The sequence below is a fragment of the Delphinus delphis genome, chromosome 14 (assembly GCF_949987515.2).
Source record: "Delphinus delphis chromosome 14, mDelDel1.2, whole genome shotgun sequence".
In the NCBI taxonomy this organism is placed as follows: Eukaryota; Metazoa; Chordata; class Mammalia; order Artiodactyla; family Delphinidae; genus Delphinus; species Delphinus delphis.
The window spans coordinates 38,071,098-38,091,834 of record NC_082696.1 but is presented as its reverse complement, the minus strand read 5'-3'; the positions used below and the strand labels follow the sequence as shown (position 1 = coordinate 38,091,834).

The following is a 20,737-nucleotide window of genomic DNA, read 5'->3' as shown; positions in this document are numbered from 1 at the left end:
ACCATATTAACAAACTGAAGAATAAAAACCATATGATCATCTCAATAGATGCATAAAAAGCTTTTGAAAAAATTCAACACCCATTTATGATAAAAACTCTCCAGAAAGTGGGCATAGAAGGAACCTACCTCAACATAATAAAGGCCATATACGACAAACCCACAGCAAAACATCATTCTCAATGGCGAAAAACTGAAAGCATTTCCTCTAAGATCAGGAACAAGACAAGGTTGCCCACTCTCACCACTATTATTCAACATAGTTTTGGAAGTCCTAGCCACGGCAATCAGAGAAGAAAAAGAAATAAAAGGAATACAAATTGGAAAAGAAGTAAAACTGTCACTGTTTGCAGATGACATGATATAATAGGTAGATAATCCTAAGGATGCCATCAGAAAACTACTAGAGCTAATCAATGAATTTGGTAACGCTGCAGGATACAAAATTAATGCACAGAAATCTCTTGCAATCGTATACACTAACAATGAAAGATCAGAAAGAGAAATTAAGGAAACAAACCCATTCACCATTGCAACAAAAAGAATAAAATACCTAGGAATAAACCTACCTAAGGAGGTAAAAGACCTGTACTCAGAAAACTATAAGACAGTGATGAAAGAAATCAAAGATGACACAAACAGATGGAGAGATATACCATATTATTGGATTGGAAGAATCAATATTGTGAAAATGACTATACTACCCAAAGCAATCTACAGATTCAATGCAATCCCTATTAAATTACCAATGGCATTTTTTACGGAACTAGAACAAATCATCTTAAAATTTGTATGGAGACACAAAGACCCTGAATAGCCAAAGCAATCTTGAGAAAGAAAAACGGGGCTGGAGGAATCAGACTCCCTGACTTCATACTACAGTAATCAAGACAATATGGTACTGGCACAAAAACAGAAATATAGATCAATGGAACAGGATAGAAAGCCCAACGATAAACTCACGCACCTATGGTCAACTAATCTATGACAAAGGAGGCAAGGATATACAATGGAGAAAAGACAGTTTCTTCAATAAGTGGTGCTGGGAAAACTAGACAGCCACATGTAAAAGAATAAAATTAGAACACTCCCTAACACCATACACAAAAATACACTCAAAATGGATTAAAGACCTAAATGGAAGACCAGACATTATAATAAAACTCTTAGAGGAAAACATAGGAAGAACACTCTTGGACATAAATCACAGCAAGATCTTTTTTGACCCACCTCTTAGAGTAATGGAAATAAAAACAAAACTAAACAAATGGGATCTAATGAAACTTAAAAGCTTTTGCACAGCAAAGGAAACTATAAACAAGGCAAAAAGACAACACTCAGAATGGTAGAAAATATTTGCAAACAAATCAGTGGACAAAGGGTTAATCTCCAAAATATATAAATAGCTCATGCAGCTCAATATTAAAAAAACAAAAACAACCCAATCAAAAAATGGGTGGAAGACCTAAATAGACATTTCTCCAAAGAAGACATACAGATGGCCAAGAGGCATATGAAAAGTTGCTCAACATCACTAATTATTAGAGAAATGCAAATCAAAACTACAATGAGGTATCACCTCACACCGGTAAGAATAGGCATCATAAGAAAATCTACAAACAATAAATGCTGGAGCGGGTGTGGAGAAATGGGAACCCTCTTGCACTGTTGGTGGGAATGTAAATTGATACAGCCACTATGGAGAACAGTACGGAGGTTCCTTAAAAAACTAAAAATATAATTACCATATGACCTAGCAATCCCACTACTGGGCATATACCCAGAGGAAACCACAATTCAAAAAGACACATGCACCCCAATGCTCATTGCAGCTCTATTTACAATAGCCAGGTCATGGAAGCAACCTAAATGCCCATCGACAGATGAATGGATAAAGAAGATGTGGTACATATATACAAAGAAGTATTACTCAACCATAAAAAGGAATGAAATTGGGTCATTTGTAGAGATGTGGATGGACCTAGAGACTGTCATATAAAGTGAAATAAGTCAGAAAGAGAAAACAAATATCGTATATTAATGCATATATGTGGAATCTAGAAAAATGGTACAGATGAACCAGTTTTCAAGGCAGAAATAGAGACACAGATATAGAGAACAGACGTATGAACAGCAATGGGGGAAAGTGGAAGGGGGCGGCGGATGGGATGAATTGGGAGATTGAGATTGACATATATACACTAATATGTATAAAATGGATAACTAATAAGAACATGCTGTATAGCACAGGGAACTCTACTTTGCTGTACAGTAGAAACTAACACAACATTGTAAAACAACAATATCGCAATAAAAAAATTTTTTTTTAATAAAAATAAAATCATTTAACCAAAAAAAAAAAACACTCTTAAAACTGATTAGACCCATAGTCATTCTTTATGTCTCCCCATTATACGTTTCTCTGATTATGTTCTATTTCAGCTTTCTGCGTATGTACGTAAGTGAGAATATGTGTTATGGCTCAGTTATGGGAATGTTACCCCCAAACACATAATCTGTTCTCTGTTCTCTGTAAGGTAGACAAAAACATTCGTTCCTTCCCATAGGTGAGTAATATCAATGTTAATGTGAAGTGTGAAATGTGTGATTATTTCATATTGCAAATTATTTAAAAGTCATTCATATTTATATTTTTTTAAAAATATGATTATCCTATTTGATATTTCTCTTTTCATCCACTCAAACATTTTCAAGTTCCTAAAATGTTCCTGACATTATGATAGGCACTCTTGGATAAAGATATAAAAAACAATTTTCATATTCTAATTTCTGACTGTTTAAAGTGGAAAAAAGAAAAGGTAATATGATTATAAGAGTTAAGTGTTTTTATATAGAAAAGAAAATGATGCTATGGGAACTAGCTGGAGAAACTCCTAAATGGATTTGGGTTTTCTGAGGAAGTTTTACAAACCTGGAAGAAGAATAAGAAATGTGGTTTCGAATCTGCAGTTTGCTGTGGTCTGTGACAGGGGTGGGAGTATAGTTGAGCTAGATTTGCATGGGTATTTACATAATATTGTAATTGCTATTTTAATGTATTGCCAAGGTAAATGCTATTTCCATTTAAATATAATATGATGGGAGGGGTGACTAATGGACATTATATGAGGTTATGACAGCTTACACACACACACACACACACACACACACACACACACACACACACACAATCAGTACAGTTCTTTGAGCAGGAGTTGCATTTATTTTCATTTGAAACAACAAATAGGGCAAGTTAAATCCAGAAACCTTTAAGAAAATCATTTGGTATCTACACCTACTGCATTCTTAGTTTCTGTTTGTTTGTATATGTGTTTTTCTGCTTGTCTGATTGTCAGTTCACTTTTTTCCCCTCATTCGAATGTAAATTGACTGAAGACAAAATCTACTTCTACTCTCATTGCAACTCCCCTGAGTACTCAAGATGTGTCATTAAATAACATTTTGAATAGAGAGAGAATATTTGCTGGAATTGAATATTTCATATTTTCAAAACAAAGCAATGTCAGATGCACTTATAATAGAAAGGGTTTTGTTTTTATTTTGGTTTCTGTTTTCTACCCTAAACTGTAAAATAGTGCTTCTCAAACACTGCTTTGACTAATGCACTGGGGATCTTAGGAAGTTGCAGATGCTGATTCAGTAGATCTGGGGTGGGACCAGAGATTCTGTATTTCTAACAACCTCTCAGGTGCTCCTAATGCTGCTGGTTCACAGAACACACAGTGAGTAGCAAGAGTGTAATGTACTATTTGGCCTCCATTTTCTAACATGGCATTGGTGTTAACTGTATGACAAGAACTTGGAAAAAAGACATCTCATAAGACGGAAGGGTTTCCTGCCCTTTCCAGTCATGGCCCTTACCCCCGTCTGAGGGTACATCATTAATAAACCTTGGACATCAGGTAGAAAGACCCCAGCAACCCCAGTCTGACTCACCTGAATGTTCCTTCTTTGGTGGCTTTGCTGTATCAAACAAGAAAAGAAAAAAATTCAACATTTTATACCATTTGATCACATTTCATTATTCAATTGCAAGTTTTATATCTTGAAATTAAGAGGATAGAGGAATTTTAAAAGTTACCTGGTTCTATATGTTTTTCTTTCTTTTCCTGTTCTGAAACATATTATTTTTGTTATTATTATCCTTCCAATTTTATGTGTCACAACTTAATTGTCCTAACACAAAGAAACATATATGTCTAGTGCTGTATTGCACTGATAGTAGCTGCCATGAAAAGACTAATATCCGACACATATTTAAAAAGAGTTTTTCCAATCTTCCCCTGTTTTCCCTCACAGAGCAGCAATAAAAATTATTCTGGATATTAGAGGAATTAAAATTTTTCATGGATAATAAACTAGAAAGATAAAGTAGGGTCTATAAAGGATGGAAAAATTTTTAATTTCCTTTCTTACTAGATCAACATGAAATAAATTTGGGATAAAAAGTAAGCATAAAGGATAATTATTACATCTGTTTTAAAATAATTCTCAGATAAGGATGAACAGATTTCCTCTGGACTTTCTCTTCTAAGGTGAACTTTTCTTATATTGAAAAGGTATATGTTTAGCTAAGACAAAGTCTTTGCTGAGGCAGATTTACGACGCTAAAAATAGACTAAGAATTTTCAGGGGGAAGCAAAACACACTTCCCTTGTTTTTAGGACAAATGCTCCTTATAGAGTATTTTTCATATAGTGTTCCTTTTTAAGAACCCACTTTTGCCAATGTTATATGAGATGAAGAATCATTCTGGCCTCAAAATTAAGCTGACATTTGTATTATAATAAGCACTAATTTTATATGAAGTGTAGGTACTAATTTTATATGAAGTGCTATTTTCTACATTTCTATTCTTACTTATTTTGCCTTAACAAGCAAAATTTGACAAGCTTGTCAAATTAATTTAAATGATTTTCAAGAAATACTTTAACATAGACACATTATTATCTGATTTTTTAAAGAAAAATAAAGAGATTTCTTCAAGTTTCATTTAATGAATATATTTTGGAGACTAGAAGATGTTTATGCTGAAAGAATTCTAAGAACTATATTTTAGAAACATAAGAGTGTCATCGAATTTCCTAAGGTTATCTCATCAGTCTCTCAAGTGTACAATTTTGTTTACCACGCTTGTACTTGTGAAGGTATAATGAGCAATTTATTCACTCCCAAGATAGCAGGCAGGCAATAAAACAAATAAAACGAATGGCCTGACCAAGTGTTACAAGTCAAAGGGAAGAAGCATACGTGACTTAGCTAAAATTAAACACAGGTAAGAACATTAAAAACTGCCTGGAAAACATGGAGTAATTAAATGCATTGCTTAATTTATTGCTGAACTGAACCACCAATTATCAAAACATTTCTAAGAAATATGTAAAGTAATAACAATCAAAAAAAATACTGGAAGTTGCTTTGGGTATGCACCAAAATCAATTACCAACTATCTGTGAGATTTCAAAGTTAAAATAAGGGTCTTCCAATCATATCAGAAAGTAACTGTATAAGCAGAAAAATACCTGTGCTAATTTGGGATGATGTGCAAGAAAAGGCTGTCAAGTCCATTTATTTTATGGGATAATTCAAGATGTAATTATTGAATTACCTTAATAAATACAAATTAATTCATGCTTATATCTACAGGGACTGTCAAATCATACTTATAATTGATTTTTTTATTTGGAAAAAATTATAGCTCACTAGAGTTAGCAAAAATATATACAAGAAGAGTACATGTATACATAAATACATGTACTCTTCTCCCTCTTTTCCCTACCATGATTTGTTTTAGACTGCAAAAAAAACCAAAAACACAAAAACAACCAACTTTTAAGTTGTGGTAACTAGAAAAGAAAAAGCAAAATAAGAATATAGGGTTGGAGATGTATAATTGAATAAAGCAATCTTAAAGTAAAAACAACAACAACTGAATACAGCAAATTCAAAGATGCGACAATAACAACAAAAGCAGGTCCAGATGATAAACTAGAGCAAATAAGTTAATTTGAAAAGAATTAGTAGTTGTTTAGAGGAAAATTCTTTTTCTTGTCCTTATTACTGCCCAAGTCAATCCACAGAACTTCCCAAGGAGGGAAGCAGTTGGAATGTTAAATGAATGCCTGGGAAGGCATGTTTATTTATTAAATATATCAATACTCTGAAGATTGTCAAGGAGCTGCAGTGTGTCTGTGGGAAATTTTAATCATATAGACTGTAATAAAGCAAGGGCCTTGAGGTTACATATATATTATTTAAATACCATTTTTCAAATCTCCAGTTGTCCTCCATTTCCCTGCTGGTGCAATGGTTTATAGAGTGGTTTCTGGATCAGTGTGCCAGTGCCCATATCAGCAGCTGTGCACACACATAAATCTGGTATCGAAATACCACATAGTTCTCTATAGACAGATTGCTCCCCTTGGCTGAGTTGTAGTGTACCTTCATGATTCTCTCCATAGGACATTTTAGAGCACTTTTATGACATAAAAGGTCAAATGTCCTGACCTTTGCAGGACCAAAATGCATGTAAATCTTTTTTTTTTAATTGGTATATATTTTAAAACATGTTTTTAATTTCACTAGGATTTTTTAAAGCTCTGCATACCTGGAAATGGAATGATTATTAATGGCTAATTGAATAAGGTTAAGTTGACATTATTTGTTTCTGTTTGTTTTTCTTCAGAGAAGAGTACACATTTGCAAAAGACTCAACCTCAAAGCATCAAGCTTTACTGAATCATTAGCAAGCAAGCTTTAATAATGTGTTATAGCAACAGTGGATGCTGCCTAAATTATGCATCCCAAGCAATGCAGTTTCACAGAGCTCATAGTGTTTGTAGGGAAAAAGGACACTGTTATGGACAAAATGTCATATATCATGTGAATATGCCAAAATATTTATGGATTACAAGAACAAAGAAAACAGAAAAGAGATTGTAAAACTAACCTGAAAAAGAACTTCTGTTCTATATTCTAGCTACAGAACTAACCAGATTACAGAGACTAAATTTCCACTAACATAATACAGTTTTGGTTAATGGAATGAAGTTATATTTTTTGGTTAAGGCTGTGGACAATGTTATTAGACGATTGCACGAATTTGAAAAAGGACTCTAAGGAAGAGTGCCATGCTTTTCAGTCCACTCTGATCACCCCCTCCCCAGGTTGTATATTCTTTCATTCTGACAAAAAAAAATAGAGTTCACATGCATAAAATATAGAAAAGGGAGATTCAAAACCGCAAGGCTAGGTATTTCAGCAGGACAGTAGTAGCAGTAAATAGAAAAAATATATAATTTGCATGCCTTTCCTTACTTTTTCCCTTGGGTAGTTCTGTTGAAAGAAATATAAACAGAAAGCCATTGCTCATGAAACTTTCAAAGATAAAGTATAGTCCCTCAACACATTGATTAGACTGTAATGTTTCCTACGCCTCCCCCCATTCTCTCCCCTTAAATTTCTCAGTGTTGCTCAGAGGTATTGCTGATTATCATAGGTGTTTCCATAAGTTAATTGTAAAACATTATTTGACAATGAACCTAGGATTATACTGTTTAACTATTTAAAATGATTTATATCTTGTAGTCTTCTTAAATGTATATGAACACATAAACATCCTGTACACATAAACCCTTATGAACAAATACAAAAGACACAGGTATACTTGTCACATGATTTATGATTTTATTCAAGACTTAAAGGAACTACTCAGTTCCATCGATGCTGGTATATCCAAGATTAATTAAATTTATGCTTTTTAGCAAAGTAAATGCTTGTTACTGAACATCGTTCAATTTCTTGTCCAGCAAACATTTCTTTGAAAATAATTACTGTGAAAGGTAAACATAGGCAGTATTTATTTTTATTACTGCCAAATATTTCTCACAGCATTATTGTCAGGAAAGATTTGACTCTTTCTCTTTTTCTTTCTTTCTCAATATTTCTCTTTCTCTCTTTTATCCCATATTTAGTTTTTTCTTTTGTGTGACTCCTTTAAAAAGGAATGCTGCTTGGGGGTTCATTAAATATAAGACAGAAAAAGGAAATATTCCCAATACCTTCTGCAGTTGTTCTTGTTTTCTTGGAATCTGAAAATACAAATATAAATTACTGACAAAGCAGATAAGAAAAATCAACAACTGATAAGCTCACAACAAAATGTCCATACACTCTGAAATCATTTTCAATGAAATGGATTAATTGCATGTTGTATTTCTAGAATATGGGGCTTAAAGCTAAATTATTCTGTTTTTGAGAGGAGGAGTATTAGATTAAGGCAAGAAGTGAGAAACTTTTGATGTATAAAATATACAAAAAATACAAAGGAAAATATCCACATCTAATTTGCATAGAAATTACATTGTGTCTATAGCAGCTAATGACCTTTTTTTTAATAAAATGTCAAACTGGGCAGATATACTGTCTGTTTCTATAGAGATGGGTTGGAATCCATTAATTTAGTTGGCAATTTCTTCATTTGTTCAATCTATAGCAATCCTGGTGAAATGTATTGTACTCTCCTTGAATAATTGATGCATTTCCAGTACAAACATTAACTTATTCATATTGTAATGAAAAAGAAACAGGTGATGATGGCTTATGGGTTACTGACGAACATATCATTTATTTAGTAACTGCTATGTAGTAACACGCATTCAGTGGTCAAAAGCCATCTATTCAATTTTTAGTCTTTTGGGTGTTCAGCCTATATCTGAGAAATTTATTATTTCCAGTATTTTTATACCATGAAACTCTCTGTTCCTATCACTTGAAATTAAAAACAAGTGTTTTTTTAACTTGTTTATTTTAGAATGGAGGCATCTTAAATTTTTGCTTAGACTATTTCATTCTGTATATTCTGTTTTCTTTCTTTTACCTCTTCTGTAACTTAGTTTTGAAATTATCTGAATATTACTGAAATCAGAATCAAAATAATGAACTATGAATTTATGCTTGCAAAACATAAACTGTTCTCTGGCTGACAATTATATGGCTTAGAACCTAGAGCAATAGGTATTCACTAACAATTTGGAAGTTAACGAATCTGTGTGCCTTATAGTGATGTAGATGGATCATGATTATAGTTCCACAATGAAGTAATGGACCTAAAATGTTTGAAGATAACAGTGAGTAGGAGACTGCTCACAACAGGCAGTTAGATGGTCAACTGAATTGTTTTATGAGAAAATGATAATCAGTAACAGTAATAGTGTGGTGAAAGTAATAACCTACTTCCACAGAAGTAGAAGCTGAAAACACATTTTTAGGAGAGCAACTTGGGGAAAAACATCTAGAAAGTCATTAAAATGAGCATACTTTTTGACACAGTAGTTCAACTTCTAGATTTCCAAGGAGAAACATGCAAAATTGTCATAAGAGGGCTTCCCTGGTGGTGCAGTGGTTGAGAGTTCGCCTGCTCATGCAGGCGACACGGGTTCGTGCCCCGGTCCGGGAAGATCCCACATGCCGCGGAGCGGCTGGGCCCGTGAGCCATGGCCGCTGAGCCTGCGCTCCGCAACGGGAGAAAAAAAAATGTATGTACACAAAATTGTCATAAGAAAATCTTATATGAAGATGCTTTGTGACATTGTTTTATACCTCTAAATAAGGGGAATATTAACCAGTACCCTCCGTACAGTCGGGGAACTCTTCATGGGATTCACAGTATATCCACATAATAGAAAAACATAGTCATTAAAATGATGTTTTGCAACGTCTTCTTTCTGAATTTCTATTTTTTCTGTAATTGGGTTTTGTTTCACGTTTAAGAGAAAAAACAAACCTTATTTTTTAAAATAATAGATCCTTGAAACGGAACACTTATTGAGTAAAAGTTTATTAAACACTATTATGTCCAGTATGCCTTAGTAAGAAGAATTTTTGACTAAATTTTTCTTAATACCTGTCACCTCACCCCAAAAACCCAATCTTTTTCTTGCTATTCATTTTCTCATCAGGAACTGTAATGAAGTGGACCAAATTCATGATCTAAAACAAATGTGCTTTGCAAGCAATTTCTCATTTGTTTCCTTGATGAGTAATTATCCTAATTAGGTAAGCAGGTAATTCAAATATTAGAAAAATATTATATAAAACAATTCCATATAAGAATGTGATAAATGTCATCTATCATCTTACTCATATGTCTAGCTATTTATTAATAATATGCAGTGGCCACTCTTTTGGAGATACAGATTCTCCTACCACAACAGATGAAAGTCTGAAGTGTATAGTTCAATGGCTAGCACGACTTATCAATTAGTTTGGCTGCAGTATACTGGGATAGGATTTCTGCCTGTCCAAGAGGTTCTGTGATCCTTGCTGAGCAATCTTTTGAGCCCAGAGTACAGCCAATATGCAAAACACAGACATATTATGGTGGGCACCTACAGTTGAAATACAACTGAAGGTAACGCTTGGGAAGAATGTTTGAACAGACAGAGGCTAAAATGTGGCATATTAGGACAAGATTATTTCCAGCCCCATTTTTCAACTAGATGCTGGCATGGGGTAGGGGCAAAAAGCTTAATACAATATATGTAAGTCTGGAATGCCTGTTGTTTTTAATCTGTTTTTCTTTTCCCTGGTAATAAGAATTGATAAATATTGTATTAGATATCCACTGTTCTGTAATAAAAGAATAAAAATAATATGAAGTCCAGGGTCAGGTAAAGTACATCACTTACTGAGATAAAGAAAAGTATTTCATAAAGTAGAAATGTAAAAAAATAAGTCATGATCTAATCAAGCAGGTCTTTAAAGTTCAATATATTTGCTGTAAGAACTGGGAGCTGTAGTGAAATGCACTTAAAATGTCATCGTAATTTCACGTCTTTTGGTTAGGAGTCAACAGAGTAGCAGACTTACACAAGTAAATACCTGAGAAACCAAAATATATAATGCTTAAAATTGAAAGATCACATACTGACCCTAAAGAGCTATTAGTCCCAGCACTTAATACTCATGCTATTAAACTTCATTACGTGCTCCCAGCACTCTGCTGAAATGGCTTAAAAATATTATAAAGGCTTACTTGGTGAATATACCTCCCTAAAGGCCATCTGCCCAATAATCTGAACAACAGTCTTCTATTAAGAACATTGAGACCCACAGCAGCTGATTGAAAAGCAGTGATGTGTTTGCAATCTGTTCAATTCATCACTCACTCAACTTTAGCGATGTATCAGGTATGGTCTATTATGTTCATGAATGATGCCAGAGGAAAATGAAATACCAATTCATATTGAAGGGAAAAATTAACTCTCTGATAGTCTAATAAATCAGGTAATGAAGTATGCCGTGTGTGTGTGTGTGTGTGTGTGTGTGTGTGTGTGTGTGTGTGACTTGCCAATTGGCATCCTTATTCAATTACAACAGAAACTTTGCATTGTTCTTCAGCATGATTCCTCTTCAGATCTCAATGATGAAGTCCTAGAACTTAGGACTAATTCTCACATGCATTCAACTCTACTTGGCCTTGCCCTAAGTTACAGTAAATAATAAATCCCATCTGGCTAGTTCTCAATGGAGCTGTATCCTTCAGAAGATAACCTGTGTTGAAAAACCCACAGGCTTGAGGACTTCCCTGGTGGTGCAGTGGTTAAGAATCCACCTGCCAATGCAGGGGACATGCGTTCAATCCTTGGTCCGGGAAGATGCCACATGCCACAGAGCAACTAAGCCCATGCACCACAACTACTGAACCTGAGCTCTAGAGCCCACGAGCCACAACTACTGAAGGTCACGTGCCTAGAGCCCGTGCTCTGCAACAAGAGAAGCCACCGCAATGAGAAACCCATGCAAGGCAATGTAGAGTAGGCCCCGCTCGCCGCAACTAGAGAAAGCCCGGGTGCAGGAACAAAGACCCAATGCAGCCAAATATAAATAAATAAAATAAATAAGTTTATTAAAAAAAAAACCCCACAGGCTTTCCAACCCCTAGGATTTCATCAACAAAGCTGAGGTTAGTTGAATGAGATCTACCTAGATCTGCTAGTGCAACTCAAGTAGCAGCTAACGATCATATACACTTAAGATAAAATTGTTAGTAACTGACTATAAATTCCCAGACCTAAAAAGCTCACTATAATACAACTCCCAATTTGAAAAAAAAATCGTTTCTTGCCTGGGATATGAAAATTTGAGTGCCTACTCTTACTTCTTGTGGCTATAATATTTATCTTAAGAGTCCTAGATATTACTGATTCATTCACAGAATAAATATTTGTTGAGCAATGTACAAACTAAGGAAATGTGTTAGTTCCTGTAAGGGATGAAAGTGAATTAGACATGGTCCCTTTAGTCAAAAGTCTTAAAGTCAAGTAGAATAGAAGGAAAATGATGCAAGTAATATGAAGTACAAGGGGCATGAAATAAACAATACTAAGGAAGTACACAAAAACTCTGAAGGGAGATTATAAATGAAAGAGAATTTTTTTTTTTTTTTTTGCAGTACGCGGGCCTCTCACTGTTGTGGCCTCTCCCATTGCGGAGCACAGGCTCCGGACGCGCAGGCTCAGCGGCCATGGCTCACGGGCCCAGCCGCTCCGCGGCATGTGGGATCCCCCCGGACCAGGGCACGAACCCGTGTCCCCTGCATCGGCAGGCAAACTCTCAACCACTGCGCCACCAGGGAAGCCCCGAGAAAAAATATTTAATTGGGAGGTTCAGACAGACATCCTAGAACAGTGGTCCCCAACCTTTTTGGCACCAGGGACGGGTTTCATGGAAGACAATTTTTCCATGGACGAGGTGGGTGGGGGATGGCTCAGGCAGTAATGCAAGTAATGGGGAGCGGTGGGGAGCAATGGGGAGCGGCAGATAAAGCTTCCCTCACTCACTCGCTGCTCACCTCCTGCTGTGCGGCCTGGTTCCCCGGGGGGTTGGGGACCCTTGTCCTAGAGGGAAGAGAATTTATCTTGAGCCCTAAGAACACTGAGTATTCATAGAAGGAAAAGGAAAGGGTAAGATCTATTATGATAATAGAAGGGACAATGGCTAGACAGCACATTGTATCTGTAAAATTGAAAGTGACTTAGTATGGATGAAACACATAATATACAAAGGAAGAAACTGGGTAGGAGAGTAGGGTACAGGTTCCACCACGGTGCCCTGGTGGCTTTGCACTAGCCATATATGCCATTCAGGCAAAGATCTGAACCACAGCTAATTCTGAGTCTGGCAGGATGTCTTGTGATCCTTCAAGAACGTTAAGGGGATGGGAGGCCTATGAGGACTTTCTATGAGGTCATCTTCCACATGCCTCTCTGTCTCTCCTGGAGGTTGTCATAAGACAACTTCTCATCACCTCCTGGGTTCTCCTGCCTAGAACCCTTTGAGAACAGACCTGGAGACCACTGGCTGCAGTCCAGATTTGAGTCCTCAGCAAAAAGCTGTCCCTAACTTGTGCTGAATTATCTGGTGTGTTGAATTTTTGGTGTGTGGGACAAGGACAATGAAGAGCTGGCACCTTTAGATACCCTTGCTTTTGCTGGCCATGAAAGTAATAAACTGTCTCAATTTCAAAAGAGATCATTGTATTTTTACTGGTGGAATTTGTCAGTCCTTGGCTTTGACTTTGCCTTGATATGTGCTTGACAGGAGGTCAGGAAACACTCTGTGGGGACTTAAGTTACAGATTAAGGCTTGTAGACTATGTTCTGTGGTCAGTGTGGTGCCACTGACTATTTTAAATAGGTAATGACATAAAGTGTTTCATGAAGTCAGTTCAGTATTTTGGAAGAAAATATTTAGGGAAAACATTACAGGCAGAATGATTATTTAGGTCAGAGATACTCAAACGTTTTTATCTCAGGACTCCTATAAAAATCTTAACAATTGTAAAGGACCCCAAACAGCTTTTATTCTATCTATGACATTTATAATTTTAAAAAATAAAGCTGATAATATTTTTAAATATATATTTATTAATCAAAAAATTTTAAACCTGTTACCTGTTACCATAAATATACTTTTTATGACAAATATATTTTCCAATACCAAAAAAATGATGAGATGAAGGACTTTGTTTTACACTTTTGTGAATCTCCTTAATGTCTGGCAAAGATAGTTGGATTCGCATATCTCCTTAAGCATTCATTCTGTTGCAATATCACACACTGTGTAGCTTCTGGAAAACTCTAGTGCACACTCATAAGAGAATGAGAGTGAGAAGGAAATGATAAATCCATATTTTTATCAATATAGTTTTGATCTTGCAGAACCACTGAAAAGGCCTCAGGTACTTCCAGTAGTCCTTGACCACATCTTGAGAACCTCTGATTTTCAAGACCGTTTCCCTGGTTCACGCAAAAGGTTAGTAAGACCAACATGAGGTCACAAATGAGGATGTGAGGTCGCAACTGAAGGAATGGAGGCTGTGAGTGAAGATTAGCTTTTCTGATTACTTTAGGATGGATTCGACAAGAGAGTTTAGTCAAATTAAAAATTCTGGAGGACTAAATTTTAGTGGCAAAGGAAACACAGGAGTCAAAGTTTACACTACAATTTGAGTCCTGGTGTCTGCAAAGAGAATGGGATGACTCTATAAGAAGAAATAAAGGAATAAGCATATGTTTATAAAGAAAAATATAATTTGATTAGGACTTTGACTTTGGGAACCTGATGGACAGTAGGAACGTGTGTTAATAAATCACAAGGAAAGTGTCTGCCGAGGGAGAAAGAGTGGCAACTTCAGTAGAAAAAGGCTTCTCACAGAAGGACCTCAGCTGAACATTTATTCAGAAACGTTACTCTACTTAGGCTAAGATATGCTTGCTCTGACACCAAAACTGCTAACGACAGTGAACTTGATGGGCAAAGCTCAATGGAGCCAAGGGTCTCTCTTGCTAAGTTTTGTGAAAGAGATTTGATGAGACATGCTGTAATAAGATCTTAATATGAACAGCAAATCTTCAGAGTTCACTAATGCAAGAAGTTCTTTGTGGCCTGATGCCTGCTTATCATAAAGAAGTTCATATGCACTTTTATTTCTGTATTTTAAAATTCACCACAAAAACTTCTCAAGAGCATTCTAATTAAATCCCTGAAACCCCCCTTATTCTCTTTTTTTTCAGGAAAGTTGTCAACCTTTAGTATCTTTGACTATATCCAAAAAGGTTGAACGTGAATAAACTTTGTGTAAAATAAAATACTGAAAATCCAAATTGTATGCCACCTGATGATTTGTATTAAACTTGCCTCATTCGAGGAAAAATGTGCTTCCTGCCTCTACGGAAAAGATTTCTATAATCTTTACTGAGATCATTGAAAATAAGAAACAAGAGCCAAGAAGCTTAAGTCCATATACCTCCTCTGCTTTGCTTAACAGAAGATACAGAGAGGGAAATACGAACTCGTGAAATGTAAAATCAAGCCACTGCCTAGAATAGCTGGCCATTAAGCCTATTCTCCTGCTATACATTGAGAGCAATGAAAATTACGCTGAATAGTTTTTACGTTAAATATCATCATCTTACCAATTTAAAAAGTTTTCCAGGGCTTCCCTGGTGGCGCAGTGGTTGAGAGTCCGCCTGCTGGGGCAGGGGACACGGGTTCATGACCCGGTCCGGGAAGATCCCACATGGCGCGGAGTGGCTGGGCCCGTGAGCCATGGCCGCTGAGCCTGCGCGTCCGGAGCCTGTGCTCCGCGACGGGAGAGGCCACAACAGTGAGAGGCCCGCGTACCGCAAAAAAAAAAAAAGTTTTCCAAACAAGAGATGAGAGATAATCCATAAAACCCTTTGGAAATGACAATTTAATAATAATGATGATGATAGTGATGACAATATTAAGAAATAGTCAGGAGTATATGTTTTATGTATTTCACAGCTGGTGATGTACACTGGATTACTTGAGTCTCCAAAGGCAAAGCTCTGCTTGGGCTCCCCAGGCTCTTCCAAAACTTGTCCATCGCGTATGGACAATTTTTCAGAAAAGTGAAAAAAGCCACATAATTCAGGAAAAACAGAACCAATCATAGCAACGAGGGGAAAAAAATACGTATAAAGCTTATAGCTGTGAATTGTGATTGGCTACGGCTACTGTTTCATATACCCAGAAGTCTTCTAATACTTTGGTTTGAATGCCAATGAGTGGAAAAATAACTGTTCCTATTACTCCTTTACCTAAATCAAATGGTAAATTGTTCTTTATTCAGAAGAAGGAAGGATGGAGGGAAGATAAACATCTTTGAGCACTTACTATCTGTCAAAAGCTGTATCAGGAACTTACTATCTCTTTTTTCTTGTAAGGTCTCTGTATACACACCACAATGTTGATCATATAAATGATATAATTTCCAAAATGCACTGAAATATTTGCTATGTGTATATGGGGAATTAATACTGATTTCTATGCCTTTACAATAAACACAGTGATATGTATTAGTTGACTTTTATGATACTATGTTTTTCTCTCCTAGGTAAGTAATAACCAACTAAAATATTTTCTCCTTCTCAGATCTATTGACTCTTAGATTCTTGTTTAACAGAAGCAGAATGTGACTCCCAAGCTATCAGGACTATGTAAAATTCTGATGATACTAAATATAAAATATAACACTTGTTTTCTTATTTTTTCTCAGATCATAGGAACACTAATTTAGAATATAATTGTCATTTTCAAAGTCGTAAGTGATTGCTTATATCTACATGCCATTGCCTAGATTAATAAACAGTAGTGATAGCTAGAGACCCTATCTAAGAGTAGTCAGGCTGTGCATTAGAAACATCTCTAAATAGAGTCACAGTGACTTAGAAGGCCTTAACATTCCCATCAACTTGAATAAAGTTTAGACAGTTTTCTTCTTGACTATAGGCCCCTGACCACCCTTTTAGCAGAGCATTTACTTTAGAAAACTTGCAGTTGTAAATTCTTTCTCTGTCCCTTTGAAACATAAATCTTCTACAACCAGAAATATCTTTCTCAAGATCTGCAAGACATCACTTTGAAACATAATCATCAAAGGAGATAGCAGTCCTATATCCCAGTCTCTGTGGAAGGGTAGGAGCCTAATTTCATAGGAAATTAAAAAACCCAGATGGCCTCATCACATTGACCAGCTCCCACTCCAAACCCACCAACATCCTCCAGTGCTTTTCTACGAGCTCATACCAGAACTTTAAAACTCTCATTTTTGTTTCAGCGGAGTTGAGCTCAATTTCTCCTATTGTAAACAGACTTGACCCCTATCGCAATAGTCTTGAATAAAGTCTCTCTTGCCTGTATAAGTCCATCAGGTGCAGTCTCTTTTTGACAGCAGGGAATAAATGGCTCCGTATCAAGACATCCTGACAAAAGGACGTGGAGTGCAAGTGATGGACTATGATTTATTTTCAACATAATAGAACAAAATAACATCAGTTGCTTGTCAGTGTCAGAGATATAAGTAGTCAATATGAGAAAATTGGTCTGTATTTTATGTATTTTTGAAATTCGATAAAATTGCTAATGAAATAGGAGGCCCGGGATTTTGAGAGGTTGTGTTTTACCCCCTGTATATTGAGAAATATTAGATTAAAATTACTTTTTAAAAAAGTAGTTCACCCTTTAGTGTGAAGTGATGTTCTAGAAAAAACACATTCACACAAAATGTATGCACATAATAGCTCCAAAGTAAACACAGACAAGCTGGCAGTCAAAATTCAACTCTGATTATTGGTAAATTGTTCACACAAAAAGCACAGTGGAACTTTGCATAAAACATACCTTCCTTCTTTTCATCTTTTTTAGTTGTTGCTGAAATAAGGGAAAGAAAATAGTGTTAAAACATATTAAATAGCCATTCCTCAGAAAACTGAGAATATGAGGATGTAGTGCATATATTCATAAACTTAGTGGTTATCAATGCACAAATTAATTCATCCAAATCTGAAATAAGAGAATTGAAAATATTATTTCATATAAAGTTTTTCTTTTAATTCAGATATAAACATAAAACCAATAAAGGAGAATAAAAATATATTGTTACACAGACAAGAAGTTAAAATAATAAGTATGTGTTTAGCATAATTACATTTTAGGTTTGTAATTGTTATATCCGACCAAACCACAATTACTTCTAAAATAAAAGGAATAGATCTACGCAAAAAATAGAGTCCATAAATTATCTGTGCCTAGTTACTGAAGAATTATATACCAGTTTATAATTGAAGGTTGATGGGTGGTTGAAGGTTGGTGGGTTTTACTCACTGTCATCTGGAAAGCCCTGTGATCTGTCAAGCTGGATTCTGGCCCAGAAGTTAATCAAAACCAGGGTTTCAGGGTCCAACTGTTTCCATAATGGTTTTGTAATTTTTGTTCATGTGTCCCACTGCTGGCACTCAATTCAGCTCACCTGACTCTAATCTATTTAACTGGATTACAATGGCTGGATGACTGATTTACTGAGTGGGAGTGATTCTTAACTATTTAGCTCTTGTTTTTCACATTGTAATGAGACTGTAATGAACCCTGAAATCTCCACCAAAAAACTATTAGAACTAACAAGTCAGTTTAGTAAAGTTGCAGGATACAGGATTAATATACAGAAATCTGTTGCTTTTCTATGCACTAATAATGAACTATCAGAAAGAGAAAGCAAGAAAACAATCCTGTTTAAAATTGCATCAAAAAGAATAAAATACCTAGGAATAAGCTTAACCAAGGAGGTGAAAGACCTATACTCTGAAAACTAGAAAACACTGATAAAGCAATATGAAAATGATACAAAGAAATGGAAAGATACCCCATGTTCTTGAACTGGAAAAATTAATATTGTAAAAATGTCCATACTACACAAAGCAATATACAGATTTGATGCAAACCCTATCAAAATGCCAATGACATTTTTTATAGAACTAGAACAAATAATCCTAAAATTTATATGGAACCACAAAAGACCTCGAATTTCCAAAGCAATCTTGAGACTGCAATGGCTAATATTTTAGTTATTTTGTTCTTTTTGTTCTCTAATAGATGGGATACTTTTATGTTTGCTTTGAGACCAAAAGGAAAAAAAATACACCGAAATACACTAACACAGATGCATATAGACCCATCTTTTTTTAAAATGAGAAATAAGTTTACTGTTTAAGCCACGCATGATATTGTTATAGCAGCCCAAACTAAGATAACATGTGAATCTACAATCATCTCAGTAGTTGAAAGGAAATAGAAATACCATCTTCCTGGCTCAGTGTACTGTCCCCCTTTCCAAATGTACACCCACCCACCCACAGGACTCCACAGGCACATCCCTAGATTTATGCACAGAGTAAGATCCAATACCCTGGTACATCATGAGAGATAAGTGGCAGCACCACACCAGAGCATCAACTACAGTATCTTGAGATGGGGATTTAGGAAATATTTGATGTAGACCCATCTTTTAAGGCGAGTTCCATTATGGTTCCTGTCCTCACTGGAGCATTTCATTCTCAACAGGTGTCTTCCTAGCTGTTACAACTAACTGATTAAAAAATGATTCCTGGGCTTCCCTGGTGGCGCAGTGGTTGAGAGTCCGCCTGCCGGTGCAGGGGACACGGGTTCGTGCCCCGGTCCGGGAAGATCCCACATGCCGCGGAGCGGCTAGGCGCGTGAGCCATGGCCGCTGAGCCTGCACGTCCGGAGGCTGTGCTCCGCAACGGGAGAGGCCCCACAGCAGTGAGAGGCCCGCGTACCGAAAAAAAAAAAAAGATGATTCCTTATTTCTCTCCTTCCTTCCTCCATTTTGGTCTATATTCCATTCCTGCACCACAACTTATTGTGTAATATCTATTAACTAGATTGATATCCCATCTAAGTTCTAACTGGCTACAGAAAAATCATTGCCTGGATAACATTCCGTCTGCTCAACATAAACCTGCCCAAAAGTGAATCCTCTTCTTTTCCCTGAAGCTCCTTCCTTCCCCTGGGACTTATCACTATGACAATTTTAACGATCCTATTCACCAACACTCGAAAGCTCAGTACCATTTTTATTTTTTCTTTGTTTCATCTGTACAGTTTATCAAATATTATGTCTTCAAAATGTTCACCTTACTTGCATTTCTCTAAAGTCATCTGCGCCATCCTAGTTGAGGTTATTGTCTCATGTCTTGATGATGACAACAACCTTTCATAATTATCGCTCTTTATATCTACTTAAGTCATTCACTTACTAGCAATGCTTTTTTTTCTTCCAGTTTATTTTTTAGTCATGCTACAAACTCAAGTCACCCCTCATCCATGAGGAATCCCTCTTACTGAAAATCACTTTGTCTTAATTCTTTGGCATTTATTATCTCTACAATTCAATTCAGCACTACAAGATATTCAATTTGTGTTGTTACTTAAATTTCTCATATCTCCAAATTGTAATCTCCTGTAGTATAAAGACATTTATGTCATTGTCTTCTCAGTGCCTCCAAACTCTTTGTTAAAATAATTTTTTAAGTACTTCCAAAAAAGAATGCTATATCTGAATTATAATTAATATGTACATATATACATAATTTATATAAAATTAGGGTTTAAATAGTTCCTTTGTTATAAAAGTAAAAAAAATAAATAAATGAAGAGATATACTCTAACTTTTATCCCACTATAAACATCACTGTCAATTCTGTCACTGTATCTATCAAAATTATCAGTCTCTGCTATAGCAGTATTGCCATTGTGTTTAAGCTGTCTCCACATGGAGTACTTGCAAATATTAATTACTTCTATGCATAATTTAATTATGCAGCTGTGGTGTT

At 35.8% G+C, this 20,737-nt stretch overlaps 1 protein-coding gene across 1 annotated transcript in view; it reads right to left on the bottom strand.

The window, feature by feature from the left end:
- TRDN (triadin) overlaps window positions 1–20,737 on the bottom strand; it is a 380,477-nt gene that overhangs the window by 123,514 nt on the left and 236,226 nt on the right. The window contains exons 14-18 of the mRNA XM_069541367.1: window positions 17,730–17,759; window positions 8,081–8,110; window positions 7,338–7,355; window positions 4,102–4,134; window positions 3,957–3,983 (exon numbers count right to left, since the gene is read on the bottom strand). Of these exons, the coding sequence (XP_069397468.1) occupies window positions 3,957–3,983; window positions 4,102–4,134; window positions 7,338–7,355; window positions 8,081–8,110; window positions 17,730–17,759 (138 nt within the window). The remainder of the gene's footprint in view (window positions 1–3,956; window positions 3,984–4,101; window positions 4,135–7,337; window positions 7,356–8,080; window positions 8,111–17,729; window positions 17,760–20,737) is intronic.